At 45.3% G+C, this 27,832-nt stretch overlaps 1 protein-coding gene across 5 annotated transcripts in view; it reads left to right on the top strand.

The window, feature by feature from the left end:
- The window catches only part of ABLIM3 (actin binding LIM protein family member 3), a 102,318-nt gene that overhangs the window by 35,917 nt on the left and 38,569 nt on the right, over positions 1 to 27,832 (top strand). For all 5 annotated transcript variants that reach the window (XR_014795027.1, XR_014795028.1, XR_014795029.1 and 2 more), the window contains exons 2-6: positions 4,243 to 4,380; positions 11,051 to 11,234; positions 13,312 to 13,424; positions 18,485 to 18,611; positions 22,718 to 22,811. Coding sequence is in view for 1 of the 5 variants with exons in the window: in XM_084884220.1 (XP_084740346.1) it covers positions 4,243 to 4,380; positions 11,051 to 11,234; positions 13,312 to 13,424; positions 18,485 to 18,611; positions 22,718 to 22,811 (656 nt within the window). In the remaining 4 variants the exon portion in view is untranslated. The remainder of the gene's footprint in view (positions 1 to 4,242; positions 4,381 to 11,050; positions 11,235 to 13,311; positions 13,425 to 18,484; positions 18,612 to 22,717; positions 22,812 to 27,832) is intronic.

Raw genomic sequence — 27,832 nt, 5'->3', positions numbered from 1 at the left:
GCACACATGTCAGAAACATCATATGACTTATGTGTCTAAACTTTTTAACTTTGTAGATTATTTCACAAGTTAGCAGAGCTAATGTCCTTTGAGGCTGTGGCTACTCTCAAACCTTGCTCTCAAGGATAGTTCCTAACACATGAAGCAATTCAAAAATTCATGTGTAAGTCAATTTAGAATAAAAAAGACATTTGCCATGAGACAAATGTTATAAATCATGTGACTTTCTGACAGGGTCAGACCTGCATTACCACCATTTGTCCACCATCCAGAACTGAAATATCATTGCTGACATGTACACATAAGGAATTGTTTGACATTGAAATTGGGACTCAAAAGAACTGTTGGCCCAGAAAGAAACTCACTACAGACTGATTCATTTGCCTCTCAGCATAACCATTATTGCTTCTCTCATTTTCTGTTCTTATATATGTATTTCTAGTATCACATGATCTCACTCATCTATGGGAAATAATGAACAACATAAACTGATGAACAAAAACAGACCCAGAGACAGGGAAGCATTGATCAGACTGTCAGGCCTCAGAGGAAGGGTAGGGGTGGGGGGGAGAGATCAACCAAAGGACTTGTGTGCATGCATATAAGCCTAACCAGTGGTCACAGATAACAGTGGGGTAGGGGCATGCATGGGGAAGGGTTACAGATGAGAATGGGGGGATGAGGATAAATATGAATACCTTAATCAATAAAGAAATTTTTTTTAAGTACTTGATTTTTTTTTTAATCAGTAGAAATAATAACCAGCAGAAAATCAACAATAAAATGTTAGGGGGTTATAGATCTGTGGGAAGAAATATATCCTCCATACATACCTCCTCACACAGAGAATAAGATTAGGTTGCTGATTTAATTAGCCAACGATACAAAATGTTACTGGAAGTGAGGTGGCTTCCAGGATCAGATGTGGCATAGCTTCCCTGGACCACCAGAGTTCTATCTGTACTGTCTGGATAAGGAAAGGTCTTCATACATCTTAAAGCTCAAATCTTGCTACACTGCTGCCCTTTTATAATCACAGCTTACATCAGCAATCTGGAAGAACTCACACCAGTGATGCATGCATTTCTGTTCATGGGACTTTGTACAAAATTCAGACAGTTGTGGATGTCCAGCCACAGTCAGCATCACCAAAGCAGTAACCTCATCCTGAGAGATGCAATGAAGTCAAGGCAGGGGGCACCATCAGTAAATGGTCCAAGAAAGCCCATTTTCCCAATCCATCCCCTCACCCTGATTTTTTGCCTTTTTATCTAAGTTGTTCAAAGATGGTTATTACTAAAGACCATGATCACAAATTCATTTCCCCAGAAAATCAAATCAGGAAAATTCTAATTGATCTTGTAAGTTGGTTCTTGAGAAATAAGATAAGTTAAAAGAAGTAGATGAAAATTTGTGCAGTGATTCTGGAGAGACTTGTGGATATTTCTAGAGCTCTAATCATTGGGGATGATTATACTATTTGTTGTTATTTTCAGACTTGTACAATAGCTTTGTTTCCCTCAGCAATGGCAGATCACCACACTGTTCATATAAACAAGGTCATATTTTTTTTTCACAAACTAGGCACAGAGGGGAGAATGAAATATTTTCCAAGGATATGGAACAGGAGGAGAAGAAAAGGAAATGGGACTAAAAAGAATGTTTATGGACATTCTTGGGAGGAAGGAAGAATTGCACTGAGCTGTGGGGAGAATATGATGGTCATGATGTACTTTTTGATATTTATTGTATTAATCCATTTAATAGGTTAACTTGTGATTTAGTTAACTAGCTAACTCATTTAATTCGTGTCTTAAATTAAAAACAGGAAAGAGTTGACTAAGAGGCATGAATTCCATGAAAGAAAGACTGTGAAGGTATTATTCTCTTACCTCAGATAGCAAAGTTATCAGAGGTAACTAACCATCAGGGCTAAGGAGGTAGCTCTTTGCTCTACAGAACAGATATGATTCAGGATCCCTTTAAGTAAGAAGATAATCAAAAGCCCTTCTTTCCTGTTCTATGTCTTTAAAAAGAGGAGGGTGGGTTACAGAGATAATCTTTGAAAATCTGAAGAATGCTATAGGAAAATGTACGTAACACCAAATTTTATATTTAATTAGCAAGATGTATTAAACCCAGGTGTATTAGGATATGCTGCAGCAACAAAAAAATCTTATAGGCTATAACCGCAAAAATGTTTCCTTGCTCTTGGTAGTTGATCATCCTGGGTTAGACTGCTAAATCAGGGATCTAAGCTGACCTGTCCCTACACACCAAGTGAGGTATCATTAGATGTTGGGCTATGGGGAATGCAACATGGCAGGTCACATAGTGGCATGTAGAGCTTTTTATTAGCAGTGACATACAACTTCCATTTACATTTCATTGCCAAGCAAGTCATCATGTACAATCATTCATGTGCCTAGAATAACAGATTCAAATTTCAGTGAACAGACATAACAACTATCACACTAGGTACAGAACCCCTGAACTAGGTGATCTCTAAGTTCCCTGGCAGCTCAAGGTTCCTGTAAATCAGAATAACTTATAATATGCTTATTCAGAGTTTAGACAGTTTTCCTTATCAGCATGTCTAAATGATAGACACCAAGAAGGATGGAGAAGTACAAATTTGGTAGCAACAAAATAGTCACAGGGATGTAAAGCACAGCATAAGGAATATAGTCAATACTACTGTAAATGATGTATTGCCAGGTGGATATCAGAATTGTAAATTATATAAATGTCAAACCAGCATTCTGCATATCTGAAATGAATATAATATTGAATGGGGGAAAAAATCAGTAAAACACCCATATCTCATCCCTAATTTTTGTCCTTGCTTCCAACTTAGGACCAACCAGAGAGAGTCAAATGTGTACCCCTAACCAGTCACATAGGACACCCTACTTTTACCTGGCCTCCTAGAACTTTCCCAGGCCCACAGCCACCAGTCAGGAAAACCTGGATCTTTTCCTTTCCCACCAGAAAGCTTTCCCACTTCTCTGCCCGCGTTTGAGTCTCGACCAAAACGCCAGTGATGGGGGCTGACTCCCTTACTATAGCGACCTTTGAATAAATAGTCTTTGCTTTTCTAATAATTAATTTTAAAGAGACACCAATTTCCCTTCAATCAGATCATCTTTATAGCCAGGACAAGAGTGAGCCTTGCCCTAATAGAGAATGAGTAGAAGTTTTGGGACTTTTCCACTTTGAGGGAGAATGAAGTAACAGTGATTCTTTCAGGGTGCCACTGGGGTCTTCCTATAGAAGAGAAAACTCAGTTCCTCACTAGCACAGTTATTCCAACAGTTCACACATAATGAGGTTGGAACTGACAGCTGCTAATATCCCTCCCAACCCTGATATTTCGAGTTCTAGGCAGGTGATTAAATCTCAGGAGAGCAGATTTTAGAATGGTCAAGCAAAGTCTACCTCAGGGAAGGGAGATTTAGAAAGGTAGCCATGAAAAGGCCACAGCAAGAGAACAAAAGACTCAATATGCTAGTAGAGCTCTTGAACACCGAACTCCGTTAAATGCAGCCCACTGAGCTCCAACCCCCAGTGACTGCAGCCCCTTCAAACCTCCATCACCTCTTTTCTCTCAGTTATGCACTTTTGACTTCTTCTCAATGCTACAAAAGTGCTGTTCAAAGGCATGTTTAAGATGAGTCCCCTTGTCAACCTCCTTCCAACTAGACTGCCTCCTTTTGTGCCTCTTTTATGGAAAGTCTGTGCCACCACTGACCACACCCATATTCTAGATGTGAAAACCGAGGTACAAGAGGGGATATAACAAAAAGGCCCATTGTCAGCCACCCATCTCTTTGTGACCCTTGAGACAACTGCAAGCCCTAAATTCTATTTGAGAAGGAATCCCGGCTTTGATCCAGAGATCACCCTAAAATGGTATAATATTTCTGGATTATTTAACTTAAAATACTCTACTTCCTCTTTTATTTTTATTCATTTGTGAATTTGGCCTCTTTTGTTGCAAGAAAAGTTTATGCTTGAGTCTTTGCCTGCCTAAGGAGATTTACGGACTCCCATCTTAATGCCACTCCCTTCTAATGATGCCTGAGATGGCATATTCAGCCTGATGATGTACTGAAGATACTTTGCTCAGCATTTGCACCCTTTCTGCTTTTTCTTCCAGTTATCATTATAATGATGTCTTATGGCAGACTTTGTAAAGAATGAGAGCCTTCTGGATGGTGATCACTTTGTTTCTTCTTACAGTTCCTTATCAACAGAATCCTTACAATCCCCGGGGCAGCTCGAATGCCATCCAGTGCTACCGATGTGGAGACACCTGCAAAGGGGAAGTGGTTCGAGTCCACAATAACCACTTCCACATCAGATGCTTCACCTGTCAAGGTAGGAGGTCCAAATTCCCAGCTTCCTTCTCCAATTCCTGGCCCTGCTCCCATCCTAGGGACATGAAACAGAGATAGGCAAAACAAATACAGGGGAGAGAGAGAGAGAGAGAGAGAGAGAGAGAGAGAGAGAGAGAGAGAGAGAGAGAGACCTAAAGAGACTTTCCTTGAGCAGTATGGAGTGAAGAGGGAGGGTAGGGGATGGGAAGTGCTGGGATATGGAGGAGAGGGAGGGAGTCTGGTGACCCCAGAATGATAGTGTTGACCCAGGAGGAAAAAGGCAACCCTGCAAGCTTACCTTACACCTCTTAAAAAAAAATCCTGCCCTGTGCCTAAAAATCCATTTGACAGTGAATGAAAAAGCAAACTGTCCTAGCTAAAATTCAACATGGCTCTGAGGTGAACATTTATTCTATGACAGTGTGAAGAACTGCATTAACGCGACTAATACTTCCTGAGGAGTCACTCCACATCACTGATGTATATTGAATTTAAGGTCAATTAAAACCTCTAGATCCTTTCATTCTGGTAACTGCTTCCAACCTCAGCCTCATGTATCTGAGACTGACTTCCCCTGCCACTGGGGAAAATCCTGGATTTCTTTCCTTGGGACCTAACTGAATTCAGCGCTGAGCAAACAAATTAAATATTCCTTAATTTGTTTATGGAAGCATAAATGGGGTGTATTTTAATTGATGTGATTTAAATTTTATATTGAGAATTTGCAGACCCCTTTAATGTAAGATGACCTGCAAGAGTATCTTGGTGAGTGACCATTTTTATATCACCAGAAATTGAGCTAGGACAAAGATAATAGAATTGTTATAAGGAGGTTTGAGCTATGACTCTGCAATTATAGTCTTAAGAGAATGTATCTGTTGTCTTTTTTTATTCCAAAATTCAGTCGTTTAAAACAATCTTTTAGCTCATGAGTCTCTGGGTTAACTGGGCTGAGCTGGCTCTGCTTATCTCTACCTTCCTCATCATGATGATGTGGTAGGTCAGCTGGCTGTGTTGGCAGTCTGTTGACCTGAGTGGCTCCATATGGCTCCTCATCCTCCAGCTGCTTGGCTTGGACTCATTTGCATGGTGGTCTCAGAATTCAAACCTCAGCTTCTGTCACACTTTTTAATGTCCCATTGGCTAAAGCAAGTCAAATGGCCAACCCAGACTCAAGATTATGGAGAAATACTGGAGGGAGGAGAAAAGGGAGGTGGATAAGGATGGGGGTGAGAGGGAAGGGGGCAGGGGTAAATGGTAATGAACAGAGAATTAACTTGGGCTGGTGAACACACAATACAGTGTACAGATGATGTGTTGTAGAATTGTGCACCTGAAACCTGTATAATTTTGTTAACTAGTAGGAAAACAATAATAATACATAAGAAAATCTGTAAAGAAAAGGAAGAAAGAGAAAGAAAAAGATCACTGAGAAATAAACGTTGCCTTTTCTGGGTGGATCTGCAGATCAGATTTCTAGGGTGTGAATGCAGAGAAGGAAGGAATTTGACCATTTTGACGTCTGTCACAGGGAGGTGGGAGAATCTTTTTTAATGAGGACTCTAAGGAGGAAGAAAGGAGTATCATTGTCAATGTCAACTTGCTTAGTTAGAGATGAAACAAATGAGAGGATTTTGTTTCCAGGGATTAGTTACACTAAATAACCTTCTCATTTGAGAAATCTAAAATCTCTATGAATTTCTTTTACAACTTTTTTAATACACACTACTGTGCTGACATGAAAGGAAGAGGTGAGAAGTAAAAATAAAAGCAGAAATCCTGCTGGGACTGCCAATGCTAGATTTAATCCTGACGGTTTATGCTAAACCTGGGAGACCTTGAGCTTTTACCTTCGTGGCTATGGGGATCACGGAGAGCAGGAGGCGAAGCCTGGAGCCTGGCCAAAGCAGGAATCTAATAGGAGGCCTGAGATTTCCCTTCCAAAGGTCTTACTCTCAAGGTCTAGAACTGGCTCTGGAGAAGGAGACAATACTGAGACACAGCTGTACCAACTTTGGCACTGGGTAGAAGAGAATAAAACTTGTATCAAAATATCTATCCGTAATCCCCCCTATATTGTTTGTGGATACATCACAGGTGGTGAAACTAAAGAAAAGCAAGGGAACAACAACATACATTTTGGGATAATGTGGGACAGGGATGCTTTAGGGAGAGGCAAATAGGCTCCCGAGGTGCTGGTCATGCTCTATTTAGTAAACTTGGCAGCAGATACCTAGCAGTGAATTTTATTTTTCTTCTTTAAATGGTACATACACATTTTATACATTTTCTGCATGCATAATGTATTTCATAATCTAAATATTTTAAGTAATGAGCTAGATCACCCTCAGGGGCTATTCTAATGCTTTGATTTTGAAGTTTCATGAAACTCAGTCTTGTTTAAAAAGTTGAAAATCAACAGAATTATATGCCAGAATTCTGAACTCTCAGATCTGGACATGTCCTCAGTTACCTCCTAACCACCTCATTTTATAAATGAGGCAACTGAGCTCCAGAAAGGTGAGGCAACTTTTTCAAAGTCATATCTGAGAGGTAGAATAGGAACATGGGCAGTGATCCACGAAACAGTACATGTTCCACTGAAACGTGCCCAAGCTGTGTGTAAGTCCTTCTAGGCTCTGTATTCACAGAGAGCATTTATTCTCCATTTTCTCAAAGCACTTCTAACTTTTCATATTCTGTCTATTGTCAAAGCATTTGAGCTGCTTCTCTTTAAAATTAAGATTATATTATTGCCGAAACCGGCTCAGTGGTAGAGCGTCGGTCTGCGGACTGAAAGGTCCCGGGTTCGATTCTGGTCAAGGGTATGTACCTTGGTTGCGGGCACATCCCTGGTAGGGGATGTGCAAGAGGCAGCTGGTCAATGTTTCTCTCTCATCAACGTTTCTAGCTCTCTCTCTCCTTTCCTCTCTGTAAAAAAATCAATAAAATATAAATAAATAAATAAAAATAAAATTAAGATTATATTATTGATTTCAGAGAGAAAGGGAGAGGGAGAAAGGGATAGAAACATCAATGATGACAGAGAATCAATGATTGGCTGCCTCCTGCAAGCCCCACACTGGAGATCAGCCCCCAACCCAGGCATGTGCCCTTGATCAGAATCTTACCTGGGACTTTTCAGTCCCCAGGCTGATGCTCTATCCACTGAGCCAAACAGGCCAGGGCAAGATTTTATATTTTCGATTCCCGGAATAATGACTTTTCTGGGTATGCTGATTCCACATCAGTTCTGCACTACAGACCCTCTGTGAGGCCTCCCCAGAGACACCTGTCGTGGGCCAGCTCGCCTTCCATCCCCATGCTCCCCACTGTATTTCCAGGAGCCCCTGAGATTCTTATCAGCCTTAGCATCCTTTCTACCAAAAACTTCCTCCTTTAGCTCCTTGGGGGAAAAGAAGGAACTCATTGTTCTAAGTTTTCTTGTGGCCTCCTGGTTTTCTCCACTGGGAGAGGTGACTCCGGGGGTGGAGTTGACGGGGAAACAAAAGAGAGAAAAGAAGGGAAAAAACAGGAGCTGTTTCCAATGAGGTCGTAAGCCATGACCTAACTAATTCCACAGCCATGAAGTCAATTGATCGGCCACCTGCATACCTCAGAACAGCCTGTACTCTGGCCTTGCCTGCCCTCCAGGCCCGGCATTGTTTGATGTGATGAATTTTCATGAAGTCTGATGGAGGAAGAACCCTTCCCCACGGCTCACCTTTACCACCACTTCCACTCACTCACCCTGCTTCTCCACAGGGGTGGGCTTCAGGGCCTCCAGCTCTACCTCACACTGAGTTTAAAACGTTTAGGCTGATCATGAGCCCTGAAGGAAGCTCTCCTTCTCCCTGGACTCACAGGATAGTAGTCAAAGAAAAGCTCAGGTCATTTTACATATAATTAAACTGAGGCCCCAGACAAGAGAGGGCCAAGTTCATCGTCACCCAGAGAGTTAGTGGCAGGACAAGACCAAAGCCCAGGGGGCCTGACTCCCACCAGACCACTATGTCTCCTGCTGTGCTGCCCTGGCCCCCTGGGGCGGTGACATCTGGGGCTGCCCTCCTCACTCTCCCTGGCCCTGGAAGCCAGCCTCTGGCCTGCAAGGTGAACAAACACTTGCGAAATATTTCTGGCATCCACCTGGAATTCACTCCTATTTTAACCTGGCTGCTTTTGCAGAACAACTTTCCTTATTCAAGATGGGGTGGTATTCACTGGGGTGATGTCACTCAGTCCAAGCCAGGTCCTCACACTTACAGGCTTGGAAACTCTGTCTCATTGGTTCCCCCACTATTGGCCACACTTGAGAAAGTTTACTCATGCTAATAAAATACTCAGGAAACCAATGTAGAAAACCAGAGGGCCTGTTTATTAACGTAAACAAGAGCTGTGACTCCCCATTGTTCTAGTGCAGTGGTCGGCAAACCGCGGCTCTCAAGCACATGCGGCTCTTTGGCCCCTTGAGTGTGGCTCTTCCATAATACCATGGCCTGGGCAAGTCTATTTTGAAGTGCCATTAGAAGAAGTTTAAGTTTAAAAAATTAGGCTCTCAAAAGAAATTTCAATTGTATACTGTTGTTATTTGGCTCTGCTGACTGATGAGTTTGCCGACCACTGTGCATGTTACTCTAACCAGCCATTTCTCTCCCAAAGGCAATCTATGTAGAAAGTCAAATGATCAGACAGCTGTTTGATGAATGTACTCAGAACAAGAGAGCTGGTCTGAGGGTTTGAATGGACTCTCCAGAGGCCTCTGATTGCCGACCAGCCCCTTTCTGGCTGGCCCATCCTTGCTTTATCATTTCTTAAAATATATTTTTAATGACCTCAGAGAGGAAGGGAGAGGGAGAAAGAAACAGAAACATTAATGATAAGAGAGAATCAATGATTGGATGCCTCCCGCACACTCCCCACTGGGTGGGGACTGAGCCTGCAACCTACGCATGTGCCCTTGACTGGAATGGAACCCAGGAACCTTCAGTCTGCAGGCCAATGCTCATTTCACTGAGCCAAACCAGCCAGGGCCCATCCTTGCTTTAGCTGGATCAATACACTCAGAAGTTCTGGTGGCCCTGAGAGCCATTCGATCTCTTAGAAGAAACTTTGCCTCTTTCTGCTCTGCCCATTATGTATTGATTTCATAACTCCACTCTCGAGGAAATCTCATTTCCCACCTTTCTAAGTTCTTTCGAGGAACAGTCACGTGTGATTCAGTTGTTCACCTATGATTATATCCACCTACTCTTCTGTTCTCTGTTGTATACATCTTCATGTTGTCCAAAAGGACATCCCCAAAACCTAATGAAATGCCTCATAAAATCATGTTGCCTCTCTATTCAAAAGCTACCAAGACAGTTGATCATTTTTGCAACTCAGTAATGAAGAATCACTAACATCTTCTCTCTACTTTTGTATATGTCTATGTTTTGTTTTTTTTTAAATAACTTCTTTATGGTTTTAAAAACTAAAGAAAAAACAATTCCTAGCTTCTTAGTATAGCACAAAGCTAGACCTGGGCCCTCCTCCACCGGCCTGTCAATATTTCCATGTAGTACTGCCCTCCAATCCCTGAAAACAGCACTCCTTCCCCAGCCCCATCTCCATACAAATATCACTTGCAACTTCCTGCCTCTATGCTTCAGCTTATTCTGTTCTTCAAAGTTCAACGTAAGAGCTACCTCCTCCAAGAAGCCTCCCCCACTGATTGTGCTCCCTACTCACAGAATGTTCTACCTGCACCAGCCCATGGCCTGTCACCATGACTTATGCTCAGTATGATCTTCCTCAATACACATATGAGCTCTTCACAGTTTGGGGACTGTGTTTATCATTCATGCCTGGAAACAGATGCACCCTTTTTGGATGTGATGAGGACAGATTATAATCTTCAAATCATCCATCCCACTGCCACTGTAAATTGAGTCCGTTTTGGGATTTGGAGTACATGGTCCCCATACCTAAAACACCTAGCCCAGAGTCATGCTTGTAAGAATTGCCCCGGAATTTTATGACTGAATGATTCTTTATCAAATTCATGATACATCAGCATGTAGCATAGTGTGAGCCACATGGCCTTAAATTTTCATTCACTGTTGAGAGGATTGTATAACATCAGTGGTCTCAGTTGGTGTGCACCAGATCAGCTGGGGAGTGTGTTAAAATGCAGATCCCAGGCCCAGCCCTAGAGAGTCTGATTCAAGCCCAAGCACCTGCATTTTAAGAAGCCCAACAGGTGATCCTGATGTGAGTGGTCTTCAGCCCATACTTTAAGGAAAACTGGCCCCAAAGACCATGAGTCTAATGTGCCACCATTCTTTTTTTTTTTTTTTAATATATTTTATTGATTTTTTTACAGAGAGGAAGGGAAAGGGACAGAGAGCTAGAAACATCAATGAGAGAGAAACATCAACCAGCTATCTCCTGCACACCCCCTACTGGGGATGTGCCCGCAACCAATGTACATGCCCTTGACTGGAATTGAACCTGGGACCTTTCAGTCCGCAGGCCAATGCTCTATCCACTGAGCCAAACCAGTTTCGGCTGTGCCACCATTCTTTGGTCATTCATGACCAAATCAGATGCTGGCCTTGTCTCCAACAAGACCCTCATGCTTGCAGACCTTCCCTGGACTCAATCTGCTCTTCTTTCTCTCCTGTTTCCTCAAGTGTGTGGCTGCGGCCTGGCCCAGTCAGGCTTCTTTTTCAAGAACCAGGAGTACATCTGCACCCAGGACTACCAGCAGCTCTATGGAACCCGCTGCGACAGCTGCCGGGACTTCATCACCGGCGAGGTCATCTCTGCCCTGGGCCGCACCTACCACCCCAAGTGTTTCGTGTGTAGCTTGTGCAGGTGAGCGGGAGGCCGGATCCTCTGCTGAGCCCCCAAGGAAGGGAAGAAACGGCCTTTCCAAGGCAGTTCTGGGGCTTTCTGGGCTTTAGGCTGGACACTTTGGTTTCTAGAATCTCAGGGGTGGAAGGATCTAATAGCCCAGTGGTTTTCAAACCTTTTAATAGCTGAACCCTTTTGTCAAATGTGATCTAATGTAAAACACTACTTTGTCCTGCAATGAAGACAGTGAGGACCTAAGCCCTCACACACAACCTCTCATTTCCCATCAAAAGGCCCAAAGGAACCACTGAGTTCCTTAACCTCAGTACTCAGTTTGGAAGCCATGCATCTGGCCGCACTCCCACACTCAGCTACCTGTGTATAGCCTTCCTCCAGGATCCTGGCAAGTGACTCCATCCCTAAGCCTCAGCTTCCCAATTAATAAAATGGGCATCAAAACCATTATAACCTCATTGGGTTTTCATGAAGATCAATGAGATGAGGCACCCAAAGATCTTAGCTCAGTGACTGATACATGATTGTGTCCATTTTTATTAGTATTATTATTTTAATTATCATAATGATAATCATCTAGCCTCTCAGGGTATCTAATAGGTGAAGGAAATCTCACTCCTTCTCTCCTTCCCACTCCTAGCATCCCAATCACTTGTTAACTTAGTAAGTGTACATTAAGGGTCCACTGTATGCCAAGTGCCACATTAAGGACATAAAAAAATAAAATAAACAAAACCTCAACCCTGACCACAAATATGTTATAGTGTAATGGTCTGTTCTAATTAAGTTATAAGTAGAACATATGCATTTTTAAACTGGGAAAGGAGTTTATAGATTAACTAGTAGCCCTGAGCACGAATCTGTGCGCCAGTAGGTCACTGCTGCCCTCCTGTAGCTCTCCACCTGCTGCCCTGCCCTCCTGTAGTTTCCCCTGCCCCCTCCCCACTTCCCCCCACCCTCATAGCTTGCTTCCCTGCACCCTCCTGTAGCTCTCCGCTGCCCACTTATAGTTCAATGCCCCACCCTCTTGCAGATCTGTGATCTGGTCATCACAATCAGTTGTTACGCCTCAGGTAATTAATGAATAATTAGCACACTCTTCTGTTATTATATAGGATTATCCTCCCCATAAAATAATCACTTGTTAGTTACTGATAAGGGTTTTTTATTGAGACCAATGACAGTGCGAAAGAGGTAGAATTCATTCATCCTCTATCTCTTACAACCTGGGCCCTAGGTTCTGGATTCCCAGACCCACCAGAGGTTAGCACAGTAGGGTCCATACAGTATAAAATTTTGTCAAGCACCATAGAGATGTAGTATCTCCCCAAGCTCATGCCATGTCCCTTTACCATGAGTCAATGCCTGAACTATGCAAATGCTGCTCCCCAACTCTTGCCCCCAGGACACCCTCCATCATCCCATACTACTTACACAAGGGCAGTGGAGCCACTGGCAGCCTATGTCAGGGGCTATGCTCAGAGTCTGTATTGATGAGTGTCCAAAATCAGATGCAAGAGGAGCTGGGTGGTGGGATGGACAGTGTGGGGTACTGGATGCAGTGTATACTTAGTTAGGGAAGACGGCCATGTACGAGCCTGAGAACTCGGAGCTGCGGGACTCAAAATGCACAGATGAGAACTTGGAGGTGCTGGAGGAAGAGGTTGTTTGTGGACTTCTAAAGGTCCTGGATGGTAAGTTCGGCAGCTTAATGAGTTCTCTTAGACGTGCAGGGATAAATCAAGTTGGGATGCAAACAATCCTTCCAGAAAGAACAAACTCAAGGAGGAGTTACTAACCACTTCACTCACCTGATAAGAAATGTATGCTTAACTAAGTGTCATGATTCTCCCCGTGTTGAAATCATGTAACTAGCCCAAGTGGGCTTCCAGTTCTGGCCCTGGCCCTAACTGAGTGGTTTAGTCAGCCTGACCCTAGGAACGGTGCTTGAATTTATCTGGTGCTCTAAAGGCAAGCTGTGTGTGTTACCAAAGAGCTCTGAGGACGTGTGCTGTCAGAGCACCAGCAGACACAGAATCCCTCCAGAGAAGACGTATTGACTCTCTCCCTCGCCCCCTTGCAGGAAGCCTTTCCCAATTGGAGACAAAGTGACCTTCAGCGGGAAGGAGTGTGTGTGTCAGACGTGCTCCCAGTCCATGACCAGCAGTAAACCCATCAAGATCCGCGGACCAAGCCGTGAGTCCTCCCCACTGGGCACCTACCTCCCTGTCTCCCAGGGCTCCCCTGTCTCAGCTCCATTTATGGCTTCTGCAGGACTAGAGAGAAGTGTAGGAGGTTCCCAGCCGGGAGGACTTCTGAATCATGACCCAGTTGGCATGTGGCCCAGACTGACAAGCTTCCCTAAGCACAAATGCAGGGAGAGCAGCTGCTGACTATAAACAGTGATGGCCTGTGCCGTCGGGTGGGCTTTTCTGGGATGAGCTGGGCTCCTGATCTTATCTCCCCTTTGCATCCACCTCCCAAGGGCGCCCCATTGGAGCTGACCAAGTGTTTTGCTGCCAGTGGTTCTCCATTTTTACAAGCCCCACTAAAAGGGAATTCTCAGACATGTCTTACAAAAGAGAACATGTGGGAGTGAGCCACAAGGGCTGTGCTAGTGTCTCCTAGAGTGTGTTCTGTGCACCGCTGCATCAGCACCACTGCAGAACTGGGAAAAACACAGTCCCAGGCCCACTTTGGACTTATGGGAAGTAACCTAGAAATCTTCATTCTTAATAAGCACCCTGGGTGATTCATTCTCTGTTCATAAGATTGACGATCACCATCTAGGAATGAGAAGGACTTCTGCCATGCTATAGCAAACGTCATATTTTATCACTAAGCCACAGATTAGGGGAAGGGGAATTTAAGATAAAGAGTGTACCTTGGAACAGTCATTCTAATTTGTGGAATGCCCATTCCACTCAAGTGTGTCTGGCAGTAAGATGTCTAAATCACTGTTCCCAGACACCCCTGTAAGGCTACTGACATATACACAGGGACCCGGTCCCCTGGGTCTCAGTAAACCACACCAGGCTCCAGTATTCCTTCATGCTATGTGACACTCACTGGCCTTGTCGGCAGAATCAATGAAAACCCATTAGCTTTCTGTACTGCATCACTGTGTTGGTGCAGGGGGCTGTCAGCCATAGCAGCAGCAGAGTCAGCATGCTAGGGCTATATCCTGCTGAGGTGGGTGAGCACACAACACCCCAGTCAGCAGGGTCGGCTCCCAGGGGCTCCATTAGAATCCTCCCAAGGTGGTGAGCTGGACAGAAAGACCACGGGAAGGCTCAACCTTCCCTTATTTCAGTCAAATTGAATCTGTTTGTAGGATGAACAATAACAGTTTGTTACTCTGAGCATGTTTCTACCATCTCAGGGTGGCTGAGTGCACACACTGTGATCTTTCATAATTCTTTGAAAGATCATGCAGAATAGCAGCAAGGCCAGGATGCTGGGATGCAGGACAATGGCCCTGTGACTGATGCTGCTGAAGTACCCAGAGGCCATTGGGACCACTTATGAGGCAGCAGAGAGAAGGGAGCTGGGAGTCAGGGGCCTGCCAGCCTTTTGCATGATGCAAAGCAGCTATGTAGCCTCCCTGGTGCTCAGTTTACCCAGCGTGGTAGAATGCAAATGTATTAATGTACAGGAATCAGACTAACATACATCATCATGCATAAAGTGCTCTCTAATATAATGTGAGGTATGTTGTCCACTTGGAGGTTTAATCTAGAAAGCAATGCAAAGGTGAACGAAGAAGATTCCTGAATCCATTATTGTTGCTCTCAGCTTGTGTTGTGTGTTACTGCGTGCATCGGATCTCGGAAAGGTGGGAGGCTCCTCAGCTGAGTGTGGGATTCTTACATGTGAATGCGTCCTCAAGGAGAGGCTACTCAATGTCTCCACCATAATTCTGCAGATCAGGAGGTAGAGGAAGAATGGATAATTGGAAGCAAGTGAGCATATGGACAGAACTCCGGGGGGAGTACCCACGACTATGGCTCATCTTATTACTCACAAAGTAAAGACATCAATCTGTGCATCGACAGAGCACATGTGTCATAGAAATGTTTTCTGCCCGAAGGTCATTCCTGTCACTGCTGCAAATGACTAGAGGGAATGCTGGAAGGTCTGCTGAGTTCCCAAAGGAAAGAGAGAGCTAAAACCAAATTCTAGAGAGCGCTAAGATGAGGAAGGCATCATGGAAAAAGAAAAAGGAGAAAAAAATTTGATGTCTTTTTTATCTAAAGGAATGTGAGTTTTATCTGGAGGGTGAATAAAGACTTTCTGGAAAAGCAGGAATTATATCTAATGAAAATATGTCAAGAAGGATACTCAGGAACTGTTAAGAGGAAAAAAATCATGTAACTTTCCATAGGAAGAAGAAATGTTTCCTCACATACTTCATTGATAGGAATCAGCAGCAGTAGTGGCATTACAATCATTACCACATCACCATCACAACCATCACCACCATCACTACCACCATCACCTTCACCCCCACCATCACCATTACAGTCATCATTATCTACCAAAATCACCACCACTATAATTATCAACACCATCACCACCACCATCACCACTGCTAACATTGATTGTTACTATTGTCCAGGAATACACTAACTTCTCTCTTTTTTTTAATGTTTTTATTGATGTCAGAGAGAGGAAAGGAGAAGGGAAGAAAGATAGAAACAAAAATGATGAGAGAGAATCATTGATCTACTGCCTCCTGCACATCCCCTAATGGGGATCAGGCCCGCAACCCTGGTATGTGCCCTGACATGCTCAATCACTGAGCCACACCAGCTAGGCTACACTAAGGTTTTTATATATACTAACTCGTTCAATCATTACAACTCTATGAGGGAGATAAGACTAACTGATGACAAAAATGAGACTCAAAGAGCATAAATAACTTGCCCCAAATCACACAGACAGTAAGTAACGGAACTGCAATGTGAGCCCAGAGATGTCCCTCAATCACAGACATGTTTGCTCATTAGGAAGGGGGTCTGTGCCTGGATTAGTTGCCTAAAGCAAGATGGGTAGCTTGCTATGACTCATAAAACTCACTCATTTTTGCTGATCTAAGAGAAATGAATGGAGCAGTCAAGAAAATAAATAAAAATGGCTATGTGTGGGTCTTTTGAAACCTCAATAAACTGAGGAATCTGGGAGGAACAGGTGAGAGCATCATACCTTCTGCCAGCTGAAGGTTGTAATTTTGGAATAGAGTGGAACATATGAGCAGTGGACAGCTGGCTTGCAGAAACCAACTAGGAATAGGGTGTGGTTATGACATGAGACTTGTGGGCTCCTGGATCGGGTGCCTGAATGAAAAGAGAAAGAAAGATGAAAAGAGTTCTGATAAATAAGAAGCCAGAACAACGGAGAACCAGCAGTTTAACATGAAAATAAAAACCACGTGAAAAAGGTATCCCAGAGTTCTCAGGGTCAGTAGGCCTTCCCTACAATAGTGATATTGCTTCTGGCCTCAGATCAGGGATTGGAGAATGCAGAGAATATAGGTTAAAAACATGAAAATGTGAAATTGGAGACACTGATGCAGTCTTTGTGGCCTAGAAAGCTAGACCAGATACCTGGACCTTCAGGTTCTTGTATGCCAGTGGTCGGCAAACTGCGGCTTGTGAGCCACATGCAGCTTTTTGGCCCCTTGAGTGTGGCTTTTCCACAAAATACCACATGCGGCACGCATGTACAGTGCGATTGAAACTTCATGGCCCACGCGCAGAAGCCGGTTTTAAGCTCTCAAAAGAAATTTCAATCGTTGTACTGTTGATATTTGGCTCTGTTGACTAATAAGTTTGCTGACCACTGTTCTATGCCAAACATGGCAAGTCACTTCAGACTCCTGACTGTCTATAAAAGGGGAGGGGGTGCCTAGCCTCTCTAAACTATTATGTTCTTAAGCCTGTGATGACTGTAATGGAGATTTGGGGGTAATTTATCCCAGGAGAACAAGAAGGGGGGAAAATGAACCCCAGAATATTTTCCCAGTCCCCATCTGAAAGCGTGGTTCTTCAAGCATCTTGCAATCAGAAATGGTCCTGCCCCTAGCCTGTGCTAAGTGATGTTAGAAAGGTGCTGAGAGCCCAGAGCCGGGTACTATGGGAGCCGCCTCCTACAGCACTTCATCAGGGCCCTGACCTCCCACAGCTTGCAGGGGCTCACCCCCTTCCTGAGCTTGCAGACTCATCATCTTCTCTCCCAGGACTGGCTCCCAGCTGGCTGTGCGGGCCTCCAGCCAGGCTCTCCCAACGTGGTGTGCAGTGTCTTTCTCCCCACTGCTCCGAGGTGCATTTGTCTTATGGAGCCAAACGGGAGGCTTGTCCTCTAGTAAACTTTGCCTCATGACCCTTTCCTCCTCCAGAGTGGGCCATCCGGTTGGCTAGGCCCCAGTTCCCAGCATCTACCAAGTACCTTGGACGCTGGCTCCATTTCCTGCCCCTCCTCAGACACTGGTTGAGCAACAGGCAGCTGCCAGCTCCCCCCCCCCCCCATATTTTATAGCCCCAGTGCACGTTTCAGGGTGACAGGGAAGGAGAGTGGGGTCACCTTTCTGGTTTGGAACAGTCTCATTAGACTTTTTGATCCTTGCCACTTGGGGAGGCAAACGTTTGGTACAGAAGCTCACTGGGGGGGGGGGGGGGGGGGGGGGGCAGGCATGGTAAGTGCTATCCTTGCCTGGATGCTGTAAGGCCTGCTCCTGAGCATGGAGCTAGGTGAGAGAAGAGATTTAACCACAAAACAATGCCATTGAGCGTACAGCCTAAGGGTGAGAAAAATAGGTTCTAAGCTTATCCCCTGGAGCAGTGCCTCTTGGACTTAACGGAGAGCCAAGATCTTGATAAAATGCAGTAGTCTGGGTGCAGCTCCCAGTGGTGCTGATGCTGCAGGTCCAGGTCATGGAGAGTAGCATGGGCTTGCTAGCTACCCGAGAGCAAGCAGTTCAGGGTCCGCTCTGGATGAACAGTGGTCAGGATGACAAGCAGGAACTTTCTGGAGGGAACCTGGGAGGTCTTTCTTTCTCACTCACACTAATGTCGAGAAGCCAGGGCTCCAGTGGCCTTTTCTCTCCCCCAGTGGAGCCCTGGATGTGTGCCAGGGCCAGGGTGGGAGCTGTTGTGGGAAAACGTGTTCACATAGGTGTCCTTGACCTGGGCTGAGATGATGGCAGTGCTCAAGGGGCCCGGGATGCTTTCCTCAGCAGCGTCCTCTTGTGTTTGCAGACTGTGCCGGATGCAAGGAGGAGATCAAGCATGGCCAGTCGCTCCTGGCACTGGACAAGCAGTGGCACGTCAGCTGTTTCAAGTGCCAGACCTGCAGCGTCATCCTCACCGGGGAGTACATCAGCAAGTGGGTCTCTCTCCCCTCCCACCGGCTTCCTGGGTCTGGGCATCCTACCAGGCTGCCCCATTGGCCCTCGCCTACCTCTCTAGCATCATCTCCCTTCATTTCCATCCAGCTACCACATTACAGCCTCAAACAGCATCTCACCCACCTTGGACCTCCCACTGTGTTCCATTGCCTGAGATACTCTTCTCCCTTCTTCACATGCTCCTTCCCTTCCCTCTGGTTATAGGTGCCACCCTGTCCTCATACCATCTCTTACCACCTCTGGTCCTCCCCCACTGGCCCTCATCATGCCCTGATTGTTTCCTTCATCCAGGCTAACACCATTTGCCATTATATATTTATCCATGTTAACTTTTCAGTAATGATAATTATACTTGCTATCATTAATTGAGTTTTTATTATGTATAAGGAACATATTAACTGCTATATATATGGATTATTCCATTAAACCCCAAAACTACCATCATGAGGTATTTACCCCCATTTTAAAAACTGTGGAAACTGAGGCTCGGGGAGTGAGTAACTTGCTCCAGCGATAATATTTCATGTCTGTCCTCCCCAGGGTGGGAACTTTTTTTTATCCACTGCTGCCTTCAACACAATGCCCAACCCACAGTCAATAATTTAGTTGTTGAATGAGTTCAATTGTGAGGTGAGAGGAGATGATTGATGGGCACACAAAGCCGTCAGGAGAGAAGGCCCAGCTTCTAGGGCCCTCACACTGCAGCACCTGACAAGCCACCTAGTGACCACATTTATACTCGAGAACCTAAAAGGAATTATGGCCACAGACGCTCACAGCTTTGACACTTTGTGACCTGAACACGTCCTAGTACCACTCTCTGGCCCGGCACTGGGACTTAGTGAGCATGTAAAGTATAGCATACATGGTTTCTGCTGTCAGAAAAGTTATAGTCTAATAAGGGAGAGAAGCTATATACATAAAGAATTATGACCCCAGGGAATATGTGATAGGGAGCTCAGGAGAGTTTTTATTCCTTAAAACCTTTTTGATCATAAGTGACAGAAAACCAAACTCAAGCTCACTTAAAAGCAAAAAATGGAAGTTCACTGACTCATAGGAACAGGAAGGCCAGAGACATACTAGCTTCCAACGTGGTGAATCCAGGGGCTTACGGAGATGTCTAGGACTTTAGAAGTCTCTATCTATCTCTATCTCTATCTCTATCTCTATCTCTATCTCTATCTCTATCTCTATATCTTCTTCTCCCCTCTGCTTTCCATTGTATTGAATTCATTCTCAAGTACACCCTCCCCAAGTGGTAAGATGAGCATCAGCAACTCTAAGCTTTCTTTCCATCAGTTTAGCACAGCAGAGAGCGAGGCCTCTTTCCCAAGAACTCCAGTAAAAATCCCATGGCTGCTCTGATTTGGCCACCCTTGGGTCACATGCCCATTTCTGACCAATCACTGGCCAGGAGGATGTGACCCCTAGAGAAAGAGTGCAGCCCTCTGTGGCCCACATTAACTGCAATGGGGAGGGGTGACAAGGCACTGATGCTGACAGAAGGGGAGACGGATGCTGGCCAGGCAGCACTGGTCTGTGTCAGAGGCCCAAGCGAGGGCTTGGAATATTCGGGAAGAGGAGGGATCCCTTCGAACCAGCAGGAAGTGGAATCTGGAATCTGTGAGAGCTTCATGAAAGATGGTGGTATTTGAGCTGAACCTTAGAAAGGGGATAAAATTTGAAAATACAATGAAGGAAAGCTTCTAGGCAGAATGTCTAGCCTGGGTAAGGGTAGGGAGGTATGGGGCACATCCATCTGTTGCCTGGAACTCCGGCATGTGCACAGGTGCAATAGGGTCCAAGGCTGCAGAGGTAACCTGAGGCCACATCACTGAGACCATACTGAGTGCCATGTTGGTAGGACTTAGCATTCTCCTCTGTGCTTGCCAAATAAGGAGTGCCCTTAGTGAGTCTGGGAGCCTAAGTCAGAGTTCTCTGGGGAGTAAGGGTTTGCTCAGAGCTCCTCTCAAGGAGGTTCAACCTAGATTGCCCACCACACCCTGGGCCTCTGCAGCCTGGCTCTGGGCTCTTCCTCTGTCCGGCAGCAGAGGCACTGGCTCTGGCACTGATGCCTGGGTTAGAAGCCCAGCCCACATAACCTGGGCAAGACACTTCATTTCTTCGAGTCCCAGTTTCCTTTTATTAAAATGGGGATAAGAAATTGACCTACCTAATAGGGCTGTGTTGTGTAAAGGCTCAGAGATATGTGCTTTATACCTAATAAGTACCCAGTTTGTATTGATTTTACTTTTGCTTCTTTTTAAAAAAAAAATATTTTTACTGGCTTCAGAGAGGAAAGGAGAGGGAGAGAAAGATATAAATATCAATGATGAGAATCATTGATCAGCTGCTTCCTGCATGCCCCTTATTGGGGATCAAACCCGCAACCCAGGAAGGTCTCCTTTACCAGGATCAAACCTGGGACCTTTCAGTCCACATGCTGATGCTCTCTATCCACTGAGCCAAACCAGCTAGGGCTCTCTTCTCTTTTTAATCACACATATTTTAAATTCCCCAAGGCCTTACCAACCCACGGGTCCAAATGCAGTGGTGTTGGCATTTATACCCAAATTTTGCTGGTTCATTGTCCCTCGTCCTGACAAATGACTTTATCCCCTGCTGAGTCACCCTCCCACACCCATAGAGGGAGGGAGGCTTGTCTCTGGACCACAAACAACAGTCTCACCTCCAGACTTTGCTGGGCATGGGTCCTCACTGCTGCCTCTCCTTCAGGAAAACAGTGACTGCCCTGCTGCCCAGGGTGGGCTCCCAGCAATCCCAGCACGGCAACAACTTGGAGCTGGAACAATGACATGCCTGTCCCTTAGTCTTTCTGTGTGTGAGCCAGTTCTGTCACACCCAAAAGTGGGGGGAAGTGTTCCTCTCTTCTCACAAACAACAGCAGCACTCAGTGAGATGTCACCAGATCCAGTCCTTAGAGCTGCGCAGGGCCCAGAACTGAACTAAATGCTCTGAAGTTCCCAACTATCTCCACACTGATCCTTGATAGCTGAGCCCCACACATCCTCCTTAAATACCCTTCTCATCAATCACAGGGGTTCCTCTGCCTGCCACTTTCCAGGTGCTCGCTAAAGGCCGGCACATGTCCTTTCATCCTCAGGAAAATCTGGGTGAGAAACCAGACGGACTGGGTATGAATCTAACTCTTGGCCCAACAAGTTGGCTTTTCTCATCCACACGGTTCCAGCTTCATACGGCTGCCTTAAGGATTAAATGAGGATAATCTATGTAAAACACCATCAGAGGGCCTGCCGCACACCAAGCAATAAATGTCATTGGCTATTAGTAGTAGGGGGTAGTATATGAATAATTAACAACAATCTTATTACTGCCTGATAAGTTATAAGCCCTGGGCAAGAATGGAGCACAGAGGAGGTGGTCGGGAGAGGTTCCTGGTATCTGGTTATCCAGGAGCACCGTCAGGAGACTCTTTCACCACTAGTGAAATTATTAATTAGAAGAGGAGCCCTTTAGGATACACAAAAAAATTGATCACATTGATTACGTCCTGGTTTTCCTGGAAGAGAAACTGGGAGGGGCCGGTAGGAGGGTAAAGACTTTCCCTTTATGCCTTTGTAATGTGCCAAAGGCAAATATTATCTATGCTAAATACAATAACTCCTAATAAAGTTTAAATATTTTTAAAAAGAGCCCTTTGGGGTAAAGGATCTTCAGAGAATGAGTCTGGAGAATGTGTGGGGAGGGGAAAGAAGGAGAGTGAAAAAAGGAACAGCTGACCAGCAGCAGACCGTGGTTCCCAGACATGCTTAGGGAGTTTGTCAGTACACAGATTCACCAGTCCCAGAGGTTCTCTGAATCCATAGATCTGAGGGGTGTCTGGGGAGTTTGGATTTTTAATGAGCTTCCCCAATACTCCTAATCTTGGCCCAGTGCCCATCAACTGCAGGTCCTGGAACTTCCACAGACACCACCACCACCACCACCATCCCAACACCCCCCTCGACCCCCCAATCCCTCCTGTCCCACCACCACCCCTGCCCCCCGGCCCACCACAGAACCTCCAACTTCCTCTTCCTGTGTGGATTTCCTCTTGCAGGGATGGCGTTCCATACTGCGAATCTGACTACCACTCCCAATTTGGCATTAAGTGTGAGACCTGTGACCGATACATCAGCGGCAGGGTCTTGGAGGTGAGTGGGTACAGGTAACTGTGAAGGTGTTTAAGCAGGAAGGCCTGTGACTCCCAAAAGTCATCACTAAAGATAGAGAAGTCACCCTACGCCCTTCTTCCATAGCCTCCTCCTCCCCCACTTCCTCTGCTACAGCTTAGCTTGGTAATTGACCTTGAGCAGATAACCTTGCCTCTCTGGATACACTCTAAATGAGAAGCTGAACAAAATTATTCCTGGTTCAAAAACGCTGTGATGGGAATATCAGTAACCTATCAGACTCAGATAGATTGCCAGTGAGTAACAATTATGATTTCTTTCCCAACCCTGCTAAAGAATGGAAGCTGTTTTTTTGTTTGTTTGTTTGTTTTTTTAAGCATTTGGTAAATGTGCTGATTTAAGAACCAGCTTGTCTAGCAGCCTGCTCCCTAAGCCCTTCTCTGGCTGGTCCATCACCATGGCAACAGCTTTCCTCCGCCTCCAGTGCACAGCTTGCTCTGCCAGTGAGAGACAACCTGCAGCACCCTTGCTGAGCCCCTGCCCTAGCCCCCATCTACTTGCCTTCCTGGCCTTCCTCCCCACACCTATGGGTCCAGAAAACCATCATAGCTTTGAGGCCCCCTACCTTGAAATATTAGAAACAGGAAAGAGTTTGGTGTGAAGGAAAAACAATAGCCTAAGAGCAGAAACAATTGGGTTCTAATATTCACTCAACTGCTAACTCATGCTCAGATGGGAGGTGAGTATCTTTGCCTTTCTAGACCCCTGTTTTCCTATCTGACAGTGGCTAGGGATGGCACACTAGCTCAGCTGTCTGGAGCAGAATCATTCATTCTAACAAATCTGGTCAGTTGGTTGTGGTTCTCTGGACTCAACACTATGTTAAGAAGGATTCTGCAGGTACATCTAGGCTCAGCAGGAGAATGGACCCAGAAAGATTATTTTTAAAAATTAGGTTCCATTGATGCCCTAAGAGAGAATACGCTAAGCAAGTGCAGAGTTAATAAACTATTAAGCATTTCCAGGGAGTGCAACATGGAAGATAGGGCCTAAAACAGGGGCACTGGCAGGGAGGGTACTAGACCCAGGTTTCCAAGGGCCGGACACCAGAGTGAAGAGTTTGTATGTAATTCACTGGGCAGCGGGGGCTTGTGGAAGGGCCTAGCAGAAGTGACCCGCTTACTGCTGCACCTTAGAGAGGACAGCCGGATGTACATGGGCCAGATTTGAAGGAAAGAAACTGCAAGTGGGAAACCAGCAAGAAGGCCATGACCCCACAGGAAGGACTCAGGAGGCACAGTGGCAGTGGGAAGACCAGCCCACCCTATCTCCGAGATCATGGAAGTGGAATTCCAATAGCTTTGCAACTGTGAGGCAACTAGTAGACCTGAAGACTGAAAGGGAAGCGGCCAATAGTTGAACCAAAGTGTCAAGCCTGGGTGAGAGGAAGTCTGGTGTTGCCTTCTGCAGAGATGGGCAGACACACAGTGAGTTCGTCTGGGGCAGGTTGTCACTGAAATTCCAGGGCGGTTTCAAGAGGGCAGTCTAATGTGGATCAGAGCCCAGAGACAACAGTCAGTCCTGGAGGGACCTAAAAAGTGCTAGGATTTGAATAAATGCACCACGGAAGTCGTCATTGGGATTTGAGAAAGTGAGAGGTAGAGAGCACACACTGAAGGCAACCTTGGGGGCTAGCTGCTTACATGTGGCAGGTAGAGGCTGAGGAGTACCAGAGAGGGAGGAAGAGCAGTCGGGGAGGTGGTAAACAGGGGAGGGGCAGTGAGAGGCCAGACCTTCAGGAAGATGGCGTGGTCAGTCAGAGTGGTGGTCAGATTCTGCAGGGCAGTTAAGGGCTGAGAAAAGACTGTGGGGTGTAGAGCGAGTTGCCTGCAGGGGAGCCATTTGTTGGATTTGCAGGATGGTCTGGGAGGAGCATCCAGAGTGTAGTGGGATAAAAGGTCAGGGGGATGGGAGATCATAAAAGCAGACTTTTCCTTCAAGAAGGGAAAGAACTGGGATTACACGCAGGGCTGCAAATGGGAACTGTCTCAGCCTTTCCAGGCTGCTCTGAGATTGCCGGCGGAGGCTGACTTTCCCTGCCCGTTCCTCTCTTTTAGCATCCTGGGCGCCTCCTCTCCTAGGGAAGCTGTTGTGGCTGCGTTTCAATTGATTCCATCCGTACAGGGCTCCATTAGCATCTTGGACATATTGATTTTTTTTCTTAGAGCTGGAAGACACTTTTAGGAGTCAACTAGTTCACCCTCCTCACTTTACAGATGAGAATAGTGAGCCCCAACACATGTGATGCTTTTCCAAGGTCACACGCAATATTTCTGGCAGGGAGAGAGCAACCTCTAGGATGCCAGACACCTTTATCCCACACTGCTGCCCGCAGCTCGCAGCCACTCAGGGGGTTTTGAAGTAAGGTTATGTCATGAGAAATACATGGCTGGAGTGAAACAGACTTGAATCCCAATTTTACCACATCTAGCCATGAAACCTTAAGCAAGTCACTTTCCCTGAGTCTTAGAATCTTTGCCAATGGAGAATACTACTGTTATTTCTCTCCTAATGGAAACATATATTGTTCTATTATTTCTCACTAATAATAAAGAGCCCGAGAATAGTTCTGGCTTCAGGCACAGCTGGGTCAAGTGCTCAAACAAATGCATCTGCAATATCTCGCCATCTTGGTTCCACTTTCTTCTGTTGACTTTATTCTCAGGAAGGCTCCCCTTCATGATGGGGAAATTAGACCCCAGTGACTCCAGGCTTATTCGTCCTATCACCCAACATCCCCAATGGAAGGAAAATTTCTCTTTTCTGATAACTCAACAAATATCCTGGGACAGCCTCTTACTAGACAATCTCTGGCTCATCTCGGAACCAGTATCTGGACCAGAGCTGGAGTACGCTTATTGGTGGTGTCAGCCCTACTTAACTTAACCACATGGAACTGACTGGGGAATGGGAAGTCCCACCCAGGAAAGGCTTGATGCTATTTCTGGAAGAAGGAGGAAGGATGCTGGCCAGGCAAAAACAACAGTTGCCTACTACAGGGCTCAGCACATTGCCAGGTACACAATAGGCACTTAATTAGATTCCGTTTCCCCTTCCCATCCCCTCCCCAGGCCACCCCAAAATCCCTTCCTCAGTGACAGAACTGAGTATGCTGAGCACCAGCCATACTCCTTCCTTCCTAGTCCTGGCCAAGGAGAACCACAACCTGGTGCCCATGTGTTTTTCCTACCCTTGTGTGTGGTGCTCTCCAATATGGCCCCCTTTTTCAGGTAATACAATAGATCTTCACCATATTTATTCACTGTTTTCATGACTTTGGTTTGTTACCAAACAAAATATCTCATCTTATCTCACTGACTTGGTTTCCCTTATACTGGTGCCAGCTGCTCTGGCAGCCTCTCACCCATTTTCTTTCCTCCCTCGAGTTGTTTTCAACGCCATCCATGGCCAGGGTGCTGAAGTGGGCAGGTACCTCTTTCGGCTGAAGCTGTGTGGTGGGCATGACATTTAGGAAGATGCCAAGCTTTAGTTTTGCCAACATGCTATTGCCACCGTGGAAAAACAGGTCTATAATTCAAATGAAAAAGAGACACAAAATGGGAAGAGGCTACTAATTAAACCAATTATCCCTGCCATGGTGTGGGGGAATCAGTGCCAGGACATTTTAGCTTGGGAAAACAGCGAGCTCCTTCCAGAGTTTGAACAGTCTGCTTTGATGACAATAAGGACATTTTATCATTGTGAGAACCACGCAGACAATGCAGAGTAAAACAAGAAATAGAGACGGGGTTGTTTTATTTTCCTTTTTAAAAAATATGTCATTTTCATATTTTTGCTAAGTTTTTAGACTAAATCAAGTATTTCTTGAATAAGCAAGCCTATACCAAGACTCTCCCACACACACCCCCCCCCAAAAAAAAAAAAAGATTTGGAAAAAGGCCTTCAGTGTCACAGAATAATTTTTTAATTGGAAGGAACTTGTTAGCATCAGACCAACTGATGGCTTGGGGATTAAGGAGGTGCTTTAACAACCACTCCCAATATCCATCAATTTACTCCAGACATATTAAAAAAAACAAAAAAAACAAACTTTGCCCTAACATGCAAAATACACCTTCAAAACAAGCCCCAGCTTCTAACCCAACCTGTGCACCAAGCTCCTCCCATGTGGGAATCCCAGAGCTGCCACTGAAGGGTTCCACACACCAAGTCCTCTTGGCTGGGATTATAGTGCCGGAGTGGTCAGCATGGAGGGGAGTGAGGGGCTGGTGACGAGCCCTTAGGAGTCCAGCTTCAGCATTGCTCCTGGCTTCAGGGAGACTTGAGTCAGACATTCTCTGAAGCTAAAAAAAATTGCAGCTGCAAGTCATTTTCATTTTTCCTTAAAATAATGGTAGGGAAGGAAAGTGGGAGTAGGGAAGAAGGCTCACCAGACTAGGGTGAGCTGGAGATACTGTGTTTCCCCAAAAATAAGACATCCTCCGAAAATAAGACCTACTTATATATAGGTTTCCTTCTGAGTGAAATAAGGCATCCCCCTGAAAATAAGGCCCCCCCTAGGCTAAACATGAGAGATTTGGTCCACTGATTCTGAAAGAAATGGAGTCACAAGAAATTCACCAGGAAATTCAAGAATTGGATTGTTATGATGATGTTCTAGAAGATGATGACATGATTGTCACTGAATAAATGAGTAAATTCTTGATACTGTAGGATTCACAGTTTGTCTGGTTTGTGTTGACAACTACCTTACTACCGTACCTTATACAGGTAATAAATTTCCTTTATTTTCATTTAACAATAAATGTGTGCCGTATTCTTCTTCATGGAAAAGTAAGACATCCCCTGAAAATAAGACCTAGTGCATCTTTGGGAGCAAAAATTAATATAAGACACTGTCTTATTTTCGGGGAAACAGGGTAGGGGTGGAGGCACCGAGGTAGAATAATCGCAGGAGTGACCTGGGGATCAGAGGCTAGCCCATTTGGAGGATTGAAAAGGAGAACACTTTTTCCCATTGA

The sequence above is a fragment of the Pipistrellus hanaki genome, assembly GCF_964339955.1.
Source record: "Pipistrellus hanaki genome assembly, chromosome: 5".
Lineage (NCBI taxonomy): Eukaryota > Metazoa > Chordata > Mammalia > Chiroptera > Vespertilionidae > Pipistrellus > Pipistrellus hanaki.
Note: the sequence above shows the minus strand (reverse complement) of the source record. Positions and strands in the feature narration are given on the sequence as shown.